This window comes from Oncorhynchus mykiss, chromosome 23, assembly GCF_013265735.2.
Source record: "Oncorhynchus mykiss isolate Arlee chromosome 23, USDA_OmykA_1.1, whole genome shotgun sequence".
NCBI lineage: Eukaryota > Metazoa > Chordata > Actinopteri > Salmoniformes > Salmonidae > Oncorhynchus > Oncorhynchus mykiss.
Window position 1 is genome coordinate 23627621 of NC_048587.1, and position 13233 is coordinate 23640853.

At 42.8% G+C, this 13233-nt stretch overlaps 1 protein-coding gene across 1 annotated transcript in view; it reads left to right on the plus strand.

Moving 5' to 3' along the window:
* The window catches only part of LOC110502464 (protocadherin-15-like), a 278820-nt gene that overhangs the window by 173539 nt on the left and 92048 nt on the right, over positions 1-13233 (plus strand). Inside the window, exons 23-24 of the mRNA XM_021580491.2 lie at positions 1577-1717; positions 5293-5405. Coding sequence (XP_021436166.2) covers positions 1577-1717; positions 5293-5405 — 254 coding nt within the window. The remainder of the gene's footprint in view (positions 1-1576; positions 1718-5292; positions 5406-13233) is intronic.

The following is a 13233-nucleotide window of genomic DNA, read 5'->3' on the forward strand; positions in this document are numbered from 1 at the left end:
CAATTTAAGCTGGAAAATCGTTATTGTCTTTACCGGAGAAAAATACAAAAGAGCGCGCTCTCTTCCACACGCTTGAAAACACTGCAGCCAAAATGGGAGCCACCTAGAAAAACAAAAATTTCTGGCTCCTTTTTCCAAAAAACAGCATGAAACTCTTTCTAAAGACTGTTGACATCTAGTGGAAGCCCTAGGAACTGCAATCTGGGAGGATTTCACATTATAATAAAAGTGACAGCCATTGAAAACAGTGGTAGGCTGAACATTTTTTGGGGGGGTGTGTGGCATATCAGTTCTGTTATACTCACAGACATAATAGTAACAGTTTTAGAAACGTTAGAGTGTTTTCAATCCAAATCAACCAATTATATGCATGTCCTGGGCTTCTGGGCCTAAGTAACAGGTAGTTTACTTTGGGCCCGCTTTTCATCCGGATGTGAAAATACTGCCCACTACCCAAGGCAGGTTAATGACTGTGATAGGAGAAAACTGAGGATGGATCAACAACATTGTAGTTACTCCACAATACTAACCTAATTGAAAGAATGAAAAGAAGGAAGCCTCCTGTTTGCAATAAGGCACTAAAGTAATACTGCAAAAAATGTAGCAAAGCAATTAACTTTTGTCCTGAATACAAAGTGTTATCCCTTGGGCAATTCCAATACAACACATTATTGAGTACCATTCTCCATATTGTCAAGCATAGTGGTAGCTTCATCATGTTATCGGTATGCTTTTAAGGACTGTGGAGTTTTTCAGGATAAAAATAAACGGATTGGAGATAGGCACAGGCAATATCCTGGAGGAAAACATGGTTCAGTCTGCATTCCATTAGTCACTGGGAGAGAAATTCACCTTTCAGCAGGACAATAACGTAAAAGACAAGGCCAAATCTACCCTGGAGTTGCTTACCAAGATGAAAGTGAATGTTCCTGAATGGCCAAGTCACAGTTTTGACTTAAATCTGCTTGAAAAATCTTTGGCAAGACATGAACATGGTTGTCTAGCAATGATGAACAACCAATTTGACAGAACTATAAGAATTTTGAAATGAATCATGGGCAAATATTGTACAATCTAGGTGTGCAAAGCTCTTAGAGACTGACCCAGAAACACCCACAGATGTAATTTTCTCAAAAGGAGATTCTAACATGTATTGACTCAGGTGTGTGAATACTTATGTAAATGAGATATTTCTGTATTTAATTTTAAATAAATGTGCAAAAAAAAACTGTTTTCACTTTTTCATTATGGAGTATTGTGTGTAGATTTGTATTTATTTTGTCCATAATGATTTCAAGTTGTAATACAACTAAATGTGGAATAAGTCAAGGGGTATGAATGGTTTATGAAAGTGCTGTAGGTGCACGACCCGGTTAGGTGAATTGGGAATACGTTTGCTTTCCAAGCTGCTGTTGAAATGGTTACCTCTTTGTGCCTACTCTGACCTACTCCTGCGTGTAATAAAAAAGAATATGTTATTTATTATGTCCCCTATGGAAATATACAATATAAAAGGTTAAAATAGAGGAGTTCACTCATCTAACATGTCTGTCTTGGTCCTGTGTTTCTGGCCCAGGGCACTCCGGCCAGTCTAGTGCGTTACAGAGTGGAAGATGACCAATCACCTTACAGCGGTAGCATCTTTGATGTCGAGGAGGAGTCTGGGAGGATAATCACCAAGGTCAACCTCAACGAACAACCCAGTGTCACCTTCAAGGTAGGTGGTGATGATGATGCGTCGACAGACACGGTTGCCCTGTTTCTAGCTCCTAACCAACATATGATTTAGTATATTTTGATGTTATTTCTTACATTATTTGCTCACACGTTTCTAGTACTATTAGCTACAGCCAAAAATAACTTTGGGATATTAAATTGAAGGTCACTCACCAGAAAGTCGACTCCCCATATCTAGATCCTTTGTTTGGACTCCCCAAGCTAGCCCCAGGTGATTTTACAAAACGTCACCGCCGGAGAAGAGGGAGCAGGAGTGGGATCTTAGTTAGACTCAGGAGGCATGCATTCCACCTACCGCATCAAAGAATATTACTCACTAATGTTCAGTCTTTGGGCAATAAAATTGATAAACTCAGGACGACGATCTCTTTCCAGAGATAAGGGACTGTAACATACTCTGTTTTACGTAATTCTGTCTCTCTCCGGATATATTGTCCCTGTCCATACAACCAGTGGGTACTCCATTCATTGTGCAGAGAGGAACAAAGGCCTCTCCAGGAAACAAAGAGATGGAGGGGATGTCTCATGATTAATAAAACACTAATGTGTGCTAATGTACAGGAAGTCCTTTTGTTGGAATATCTCAACATCAAAAGCCAATCGCATTACCTCCCGAGATCATTTTCTTTGGTTATAGTCCCTTGCTTGTGTTTCTTGGCCCAATAAAGTCTATTCTTATTATTGGTGTACTTTCATATTGGTTTCTTTGCAACAATTCAGCCATGAAGACCTGATTCACGCGGTCTCCACTGAACAGTTGATGTTGAGATGTGTCTGTTACTTGAACTCTGTGAAGCATTTATTTGGGATGCAATTTCTCAATTTCTGAGGCGTCCCATGTAACAAACAGCCAGTGAAATTGCAGGGCGCCAAATTCAAAACAACAGAAAGCTCATAATTCAAATTCCTCAAACATACAAGTATTATACACCATTTTAAAGATAAACATCTCGTTAATCCAGCCACAGTGTATGATTTCAAAAAGGCTTTACGGCGAAAGCACACCTTGTGATTGTTAGGTCAGCGCCAAGTCACAGAAAAACATACAGCTATTTTCCAAAGAAGTAGAGGTGTCACAAAACTCAGAAATAGCATTAAAATTAATCACTAACCTTTGATGATCTTCACCGGATGGCAATCGCAGGACTCCATGTTAGACAATAAACGTGTGTTTTGTTCGATAAAGTTAATCTTTATGTCCAAAAACCTCATTTGAAATTAGTGTGTTATGTTCAGAAATGCATTGTCTCAAACAAACATCTGTTGAAAGTGGAGAGAGCCACATAAAAATTACAGAAATACTCATCATAAACATTGATAAAAGATACAAGTGTAATGCATGGAATTATAGATAAACTTCTCCTTAATGCAACCGCTGTGTCAGATTTCAAAAAGGCTTTACGGCGAAAGCACACCTATGTTAGGTCAGTGCCAAGTCACAGAAAAACATACAGCCATTTTCCAAAGAAAGAGAGGTGTCACAAAACTCAGAAATAGCGTTATAAATATTCACTTACCTTTGATGATCTTCATCGGAATGCACTCCCAGGAAACCCAGTTCCACAATAAATGTTTGTTTTGTTCGATAAAGTCCATCATTTATGTCCAAATACCTCCTTTTTGTTTGCGCGTTTAGCCCAGTAATCCAAATGCACAGTGCGCGAGCAATTAGTTCAGATGAAAAGTCAAAAAAGTTATATTACAGTTCGTAGAAACATGTCAAACGATGTATAGAATAAATCTTTAGGATATTTTTAACATAAATCTTCAATAATATTTCAACCGGACAATTCCTTTGTCTTTAGAAATTAAAAGGAACGCAGCTAACTCTCACGGCCGCGCGCCTGACATGACATTCTGCTAGACCTCTGACCCAAACAGCTCTTATTCCTTCCCCCTTCACAGTAGAAGCCTGAAACAAGGTTATAAAGATTGTTGACATCCAGTGGAAGCTTTAGAAAGTGCAATATGACCCCATAGACACTGTATATTGGTTAGGCAAAGACTTGAAAACCTACAAACCTCAGATTTCCCACTTCCTGGTTGGATTTGTTTCTCAGGTTTTTGCCTGCCATATGAGTTCTGTTATACTCACAGACATCATTCAAACAGTATTAAAAACTTCAGTGTTTTCTATCCACATCTACTACTTCTATGCATATTCTAGCTTTTGGGCCTGAGTAGCAGGCAGTTTACTCTGTGCACTCATGAACTTATCCTTTGCAGCAAAGGTAACTCTGGGTCTTCCTTTCCTGTGGCAGTTTCATTATAGCACTTGATGGTTTTTGCGACTGCACTTGAAGAAACTTTCAAAGTTCTTGACATTTTCCGAATTGACTGACCTTCATGTCTTAAAGTAATGATGGACTGTCGTTTCTCTTTGCTTATTTGAACTGTTCTTGCCATAATATGGACTCGGTCTTTTACCAAATAGGGCTATCTTCTGTATACCAACTCTGCCTTGTCACAACACAACTGATTGGCTATAACAGATTTTTTTTGTTATTAATATTTTTCATAATTTCATGATTAGAATAGACTAAAATAGAGTAGAATAAAACGTGATTGTCCATACAGGATGGACAGTTTTCTTTGGCATCACCTTACAATAAAGGGATCACATTCACATACATTCTCACATCATACACATTTAAACCAGTCAGTCCATCATATTGTATACATTAAAAACATAGAGGACATTGATACATTCACTCATAACTGACCACTGTCCCAACTGCACTGGATAGATAAGTACATACTGATACAATTTACGTTGCATTAGTAGTCCAACAGCACAAAGAACGAATGAATGTTTGAACACGTTCTTCTTGGCCATGGGCATTCTGAAGTGGATGGAAACCTCTCTCAGTAGTCGTTTCAGCAGTGTGTGTATTTGCATTGTATTGAATTCTGAACTAAAATCAATAAATAAAATCTGTGCATAGGATTTTGCATGTTGGATGTGACTAGCCACCATTTTCACCAAGGTCAGGGTAGCATCCTCAGTCCCCCTCTGTACCTTGTAGGCAAACTGTCCAGTTTATCTTCTATGGACAGGGTAAGGTGTTTACTGACAACCCTTTCCATGCATTTGGCCAGAAGGGGCATTAGGGCCACAGGTCGAAAGTAATTTGGTGATTCGCACCCTAGCAATGCCTTCATCTTTTTATTCTTCAGGCTATTATACAGACTCCACTTGTGACTAAACCACGATTTACCTGCATATTAAGTTCCTGAAATGATACAATTCATACACACACTCCCACAGAAGGTCATCTGATTGTATGTGGAGGTAACCTTAGCTCAGCGTAACCTTGGCAGTAAGCGCTAGGAGCAGGTGCTGAGTGATTTTAGGTTCTAATAAGTCTCTCTCTTTCTCTCTCTCTTGCAAGAATGTTGGATCGATAGATTCATACACACTCTCTGGGTGGGTTGAAGCTTGTTCCCAGACCTTTTTGTCCCCTTTCCAACCTCTCCTGTTATTAGTTTTCATGCCCTACATACGTGCAGAATAGATGGCAAATTAGTAATGCATGTGCTTATGTGTGTTCTCAGTTGGTGGTGATAGCCTTTGACGATGGAGAGCTAGTGAAGGAGAACCGGACCCTGGTGGAGATCACTGTTCTCCAGCCCTCCAGGATCCCCATCTTCACTGAGGAGGAGTACAGGTAACACAAACAAACACATAAACACGCATGCAGGCACACATGCATGCACACCCACACACACTAACACTAAAACATTTTAGTGATCCCCCTCTTGGTGGGGGAAAGAAAAAAGGTTTTAAAGTGAATTTCCTCCAATTCTACGCATTTTGCTATGGGACGTAGAAAAAATGTTGCAGTTAAAAAAACATATTTCATGCAATTCTACACATTGTGGCATGGGGCGGACAGAACATTTTGCAGTTTGGAAGCGCAACAGAAGCCAATAAACAAATTATCTGATAGAAAACCTCCTATGTGGTGTCGATATTAGTCAGAAACATTCTATTGTCAAATTTCACAATAAAGTGTAAATAGAATGATTTTGTCAGTCTCGTCCAAAACAGAGTTTTGTAAGTGAGTTCGTCATGACGTACTTGAGGGTTGGGTTTTGATTTCGACAATGCTGACTTGCCTACTAACACAGAATACATAGCTGGGGTGAATGAGCTTCATTCTAGTTCCGACAATGCAGTAATAACCAACAAGTAATCTAGCTAACAATTCCAAAACTACTACCTTATAGACACAAGTGTAAGGGGATAAAGAATATGTACATAAAGATATATGAATGAGTGATGGTACAGAGCGGCATAGGCAAGATACAGTAGATGGTATTGAGTACAGTATATACATATGAGATGAGTATGTAAACAAAGTGGCATAGTTAAAGTGGCTAGTGATACATGTATTACATAAGGATGCAGTAGATGATATAGAGTACAGTATATACATAAACATATGAGATGAGTAATGTAGGGAACACTATATTAGGTAGCATTGTTTAAAGTGGCTAGTGATATATTTTACATCATTTCCCATCAATTCCCATTATTAAAGTGGCTGGAGTTGAGTCAGTGTGTTGGCAGCAGCCACTCAATGTTAGTGGTGGCTGTTTAACAGTCTGATGGCCTTGAGATCGAAGCTGTTTTTCAGTCTCTCGGTCCCAGCTTTGATGTACCTGTACTGACCTCGCCTTATGGATGATAGCGGGGTGAACAGGCAGTGGCTCGGGTGGTTGCTGTCCTTGATGATCTTTATGGCCTTCCTGTGACATCGGGTGGTGTAGATGTCCTGGAGGGCAGGTAGTTTGCCCCCGGTGATGCGTTGTGCAGACCTCACTACCCTCTGGAGAGCCTTACGGTTGTGGGCGGAGCAGTTGCCGTACCAGGCGGTGGGTGATACAGCCCGACAGGATGCTCTCGATTGTGCATCTGTAGAAGTTTGTGAGTGCTTTTGGTGATAAGCCGAATTTCTTCAGCCTCCTGAGGTTGAAGAGGCGCTGCTGCGCCTTCTTCACGATGCTGTCTGTGTGGGTGGACCAATTCAGTTTGTCTGTGATGTGTACGCCGAGGAACTTAAAACTTACTACCCTCTCCACTACTGTTCCATCGATGTGGATAGGGGGGTGTTCCCTCTGCTGTTTCCTGAAGTCCACAGTCGTAGTTTTGTTGGCGTTGAGTGTGAGGTTATTTTCCTGACACCACACTCCGAGGGCCCTCACCTCCTCCCTGTAGGCCGTCTCGTCATTGTTGGTAATCAAGCCTACCACTGTTGTGTCGTCCGCAAACTTGATGATTGAGTTGGAGGCGTGCGTGGCCACGCAGTCGTGGGTGAACAGGGAGTACAGGAGAGGGCTCAGAACGCACCCTTGTGGGGCCCCAGTGTTGAGGATCAGCGGGGTGGAGATGTTGTTGCCTACCCTCACCACCTGGGGGCGGCCCGTCAGGAAGTCCAGAACCCAGTTGCACAGGGCGGGGTCGAGACCCAGGGTCTCGAGCTTGATGGCGAGCTTGGAGGGCACTATGGTGTTAAATGCCGAGCTGTAGTCGATGAACAGCATTCTCACATAGGTATTCCTCTTGTCCAGATGGGTTAGGGCAGTGTGCAGTGTGGTTGAGATTGCATCGTCTGTGGACCTATTTGGGCGGTAAGCAAATTGGAGTGGGTCTAGGGTGTCAGGTAGGGTGGAGGTGATATGGTCCTCGATTACATTTGATTGTGAGGAATTCTAAATTAGGTGAACAGAAGGACTTGAGTTCCTGTATGTTGTTTTCGCCACACCACGTCACGTTAACCATAAAGCATAGGCCCCCGCCCTTCTTCTTACCAGAAAGATGTTTGTTTCTGTCGGCGCGATGCGTGGAGAAACCTGCTGGCTGCACCGCCTCCGATAGCGTCTCTCCAGTGAGCCATGTTTCCATGAAGCAAAGAACGTTACAGTCTCTGATGTCCCTCTGGAATGCTACCCTTGCGCGGATTTCATCAACCTTGTTGTCAAGAGACTGGACATTGGCGAGGAGAATGCTAGGGAGTGGTGCACGATGTGCCCGTCTCCGGAGTCTGACCAGAAGATCGCTTCGTTTTCCCCTTTTTCAAAGTTGTTTTTTGGGGTCGCTGGCTGGGATCCATTCCGTTGTCCTGGGTGAAAGGCAGAACACAGAGTCCGCTTCGCGAAAGTCATATTCTTGGTCGTACTGATGGTGAGTTGACACTGCTCTTATGTTCAGTAGTTATTCTCGACTGTATGTAATGAAACCTAAGATGACCTGGGGTACCAATGTAAGAAATAACACGTAAAAATACAAAAAACTGCATAGTTTCCTAGGAACGCGAAGCAAGGCGGCCATCTCTGTCGGCGCCGTTGTGTTCGATAATATGCATATTTATATCCACAAATCTCAGTTTACATTGGCGCCATGTTCAGAAATGCCTCCAAAATATCCGGAGTAATTACAGAGAGCTACGTCAGAAAACAGAAATACTCATCATAAACTTTGACGAAAGATACATGTTTTACATATAATTAAAGATACACTGGTTCTTAATGCAACCGCTGTGTCAGATTTTTTTTTAAACGTTACGAAGAAAGCATACCATGCAATAATCTGAGACGGCGCCCAGACTGCTCAAAAAAAATAAAGGGAACACTTAAACAACACAATGTAACTCCAAGTCAATAACACTTCTGTGAAATCAAACTGTCCACTGATTGACAATAAATGTCACATGCTGTTGTGCAAATGGAATAGACAACAGCTGGAAAATGATAGGCAATTAGCAAGACACCCCCAATAAAGGAGTGGTTCTGCAGGTGGTGACCACAGACCACTTCTCAGTTCCTATGCTTCCTGGCTGATGTTTTGGTCACTTTTGAATGTTGGTGGTGCTTTCACTCTAGTGGTAGCATGAGACGGAGTCTACAACCCACACACAGGTAGTGCAGCTCATCCAGGATGGCATATCAATGCGAGCTGTGGCAAGAAGGTTTGCTGTGTCTGTCAGCGTAGTGTCCAGAGCATGGAGGCGCAACCAGGAGACAGGCCAGTACATCAGGAGACGTGGAGGAGGCCATAGGAGGGCAACAACCCAGCAGCAGGACTGCTATGTCCGCCTTTGTGCAAGGAGGAGCAGGAGGAGCACTGCCAGAGCCCTGCAAAATGACCTCCAGCAGGCCACAAATGTGCATGTGTCTGCTCAAACTGTCAGAAACAGACTCCATGAGGGTGGCATGAGGGCCCGACATCCACAGGTGGGGGTTGTGCTTACAGCCCAACACCGTGCAGGACATTTGGCATTTGCCAGAGAACACCAAGATTGGAAAATTCGCCACTGGCGCCCTGTGCTCTTCACAGATGAAAGCAGGTTCACACTGAGTATGTGACAGACGTGACAGAGTCTGGAGACGCCGTGGAGAACGTTCTGCTGCCTGCAACATCCTCCAGCATGACCGGTTTAGGACATCATGTCTCTCTCCATCCACCAACGCCACGTTGCACCACAGAATGTCCAGGAGTTGGCGGATGCTTTAGTCCAGGTCTGAGAGGAGATCCCTCAGGAGACCATCTGCCACCTCATCAAGAGCATACCCAGGCGTTGTAGGGAGGTCATACAGGCACGTGGTATTCACACACACACTACTGAGCCTCATTTTGACTTGTTTTAAGGACATTACATCAAAGTTGGATCAGCCTGTAGTGTGGTTTTCCACTTTCATTTTGAGTGTGACTCCAAATCCAGACCTCCATGGGTTGATAAATTTGATTTCCATTGATAATTTTTGTGTGATTTTCTTGTCAGCACATTCAACTATGTAAAGAAGAAAGTATTTAATAAGAATATTTCATTCATTCAGATCTAGGATGTGTTATTTTAGTGTTCCCTTTATTTTTTTGAGCAGTGTATACTTCTGTTGGAGTCAACAGAAATACGAAATTATATCATAAATATTCCCTTACCTTTGATGATCTTTCATCAGAATGCAGTGCAAGGAATCCTAGTTCCGCAATAAATCGTTGTTTTGTTCCATAATGTTCATTACTAGTGTCCAATTAGCTACTTTTGCTAGCATGTCCAAAAGCTGGCGCTGGTCCAGGCGAACTCAGACGAAAACTTCAAAAAGTTATTTTCCAGGTCGAATAAACTGGTCAAACTAAGCAGAGAATCAATCTTCAGGATGTTATTATCATATATATCCAATAACGTTCCAACCGGAACATTATTTTTTGTCTACAGAGTAATGTAACGCAAGGCGATAGAATGACTACTGCGTTTAACCAGGAACTGGCATTCTCGCAGACCAGTGACTCAAATAGCTGCCATCCAGTCCCACATCACACTAGAGGCTTCTACTGACTGTTGACATCTAGTGGAAGGCGTAGGAAGTACGAACAGATCCATATCTTATTTGGATGTGAATAGGCGATGTGTTGAAAATCAACCAGCCCCAGAATTTCCACTTCCTGTTTGGAAGTTAGCCTGCCCTATGAATTCTGTTATACTCACATACATAATTCAAACTGTTTTAGAAACCTCAGTGTGCTCTATCCAATAGTAATAATAATATGCATATATTAGCATCTGAGACAGAGTAGGAGGCAGTTCACTATGGGCACGCAATTCATCCAAAGTGAAAATGCTGCCCCCTATCCCTAAAAGGTTCATACGTTGTCTTTTGGGCTCCACCAAAGTTTAGGGTGCCAGTGCTTTCAGTGGTCGACCGTCCAACTGCTCCAACTGGAGAAGATTGTTGGCCCCCGAGGTAACCCTAGGAAGACAAAGACAAAAATATCAGTGTTAGGGATACTACAACTATCCTCAGGTTATTTTGTGTGCAAAAGCAAATAGTTATTATCTGATATTTTTTATATTCACCTTAACAGATGGTGACCCCAGCTAGGAGCGAAAGAGCAACGAGGTTTCCCAGGTTTAGCCTTCCTTTCGTCCTTACAAACTAAGTAATTCACCGGATGTTGTAGCACTTGGTCCCCTTCTTGATTCTGCTCCGGTAGCTCTCCTTCTGTTTCTTCTGCGCCTTGTCAATGTTCAGTCTCACCTTGATTGATAACAGGAATAAATGCAATTATATTTCATATCACAAATGCATTTCTTGCATATCCATTGGAAGGCCGGAAAATTAATTTACAATAATTTTTACCTGGTCAAAAATTCCTCGAAGGCATCTGATCTGGCTCGACAACATCCACCACATCAGGTGGGGTTTCAGTGATCTGTAAGTATGTTATACGAAAATGGCAATAGACAAACAACAACAAATCAAATCAAATGTATTTATGTAGCCCTTCGTACATCAGCTAATATCTCTAAGTGCTGTACAGAAACCCAGCCTAAAACCCCAAACAGCAAGCAATGCAGGTGTAGAAGCACGGTGGCTAGGAAAAACTCCCTAAAAAGGCCAAAACCTAGGAAGAAACCTAGAGAGGAACCAGGCTATATGGGGTGGCCAGTCCTCTTCTGGCTGTGCTGGGTGGAGATTAAAACAGATCATGGCTAAGATGTTCAGATGTTCATAAATGACCAGCATGGTCAAATAATAATAATCACAGGCAGAACAGTTGAAACTGGAGCAGCAGCACGGCCAGGTGGACTGGGGACAGCAAGGAGTCATCATGCCAGGTAGCCCAGCGGCATGGTCCTAGGGCTCAGGTCCTCCAAGAGGGAGAAAGAAAGAGAGAAAGAGAGAATTAGAGATAGCATTCTTAAATTCACACAGGACACCGGATAGGACAGGAGAAGTACTCCAGATATAACAAACTGACCCTAGCCCCCCGACACTGTGCCCCCATCCAATGATACCCCCGGACAGGGCCAAACAGGAAGGATATAACCCCACCCACTTTGCCAAAGCACAGCCCCCACACCACTTGAGGGATATCTTCAACCACCAACTTACCATCCTGAGACAAGGCCGAGTATAGCCCACAAAGATCTCTGCCACAGCACAACCCAAGGGGAACCGCCAAACCAGACAGGAAGATCACATCAGTGACTCAACCCACTCAAGTGACGCACCCCTCCCAGGGATGGCATGAAAGAGTACCAGTAAGCCAGTGACTCAGCCCCTGTAATAGGGTTAGAAGCAGAGAATCCCAGTGGAAAGAGGGGAACCGGCCAGGCAGAGACAGCAAGGACGGTTCGTTGCTCCAGAGCCTTTCCGTTTACCTTCACACTCCTGGGCCAGACTACACTCAATCATATGACCCACTGAAGAGATGAGTCTTCAGTAAAGACTTAAAGGTTGAGACCAAGTCTGCGTCTCTCACATGGGTAGGCAGACCGTTCCATAAAAATGGAGCTCTATAGGAGAAAGCCCTGCCTCCAGCTGTTTGCTTAGAAATTCTAGGGACAATTAGGAGGCCTGCGTCCTGTGACCGTAGCATACGTGCAGGTATGTACGGCAGGACCAAATCACAGAGATAGTTAGGAGCAAGCCCATGTAATGCTTTGTAGGTTAGCAGTTAAACCTTCAAATCGGCCCTTGCCTTGACAGGAAGCCAGTGTAGGGAGCCTAGCACTGGAGTAATATGATCAAATTTTGGGGTTCTAGTCAGGATTCTAGCAGCCGTATTTAGCACTAACTGAAGTTTATTTAGTACTTTATCTGGGTGTCCGGAAAGTATATCATTGCAGTAGTCTAACCTAGAAGTAACAAAAGCATGGATACATTTTTCTGCATCATTTTTGGTCAGAAAGTTTCTGATTTTTGCAATGTTACGTAGGTGGAAAAAAGCTGTCCTTGAAACAGTCTTGATATGTTCGTCAAAAGAGAGATCAGGGTCCAGAGTAACGCCGAGGTCCTTCACAGTTTTATTTGAGACGACTGTACAACCATTAAGATTAATTGTCAGATTCAACAGAAGATCTCTTTGTTTTTTGGGACCTAGAACAAGCATCTCTGTTTTGTCCTAGTTTAAAAGTAGAACGTTTGCAGCCATCCACTTCCTTATGTCTGAAACACAGGCTTCTAGTGAGGGCAATGTTGGGGCATCACCATGTTTCATTGAAATGTACAGCTGTGTGTCATCCGCATGGCGGTGAAAGTTAACATTATGTTTTCGAAAGACATCCCCAAGAGGTAAAATATATAGTGAAAACAATAGTGGTCCTAAAACGGAACCTTGAGGAACACCGAAATTTACAGTTGATTTGTCAGACAAAGCATTCACAGAGACAAACTGATATATTTTCGACAGATTAGATCTATACCAGGCGAGAACTTGTCCGTGTAGACCAATTTGGGTTTCCAATCTCTCCAAAAGAATGTGGTGATCGATGGTATCAAAAGCAGCACTAAGGTCTAGGAGCACAAGGATAGATGCAGAGCCTTGGTCTGATGCCATTAAAAGGTCATTTACCACCTTCACAAGTGCAGTCTCAGTGCTCTGATGGGGTCTAAAACTAGACTGAAGCATTTTGAATACATTGTTTGTCTTCAGGAAGGCAGTGAGTTGCTGCGCCACAGCCTTTTCTGAAATTTCTGAAAACGAAGTAA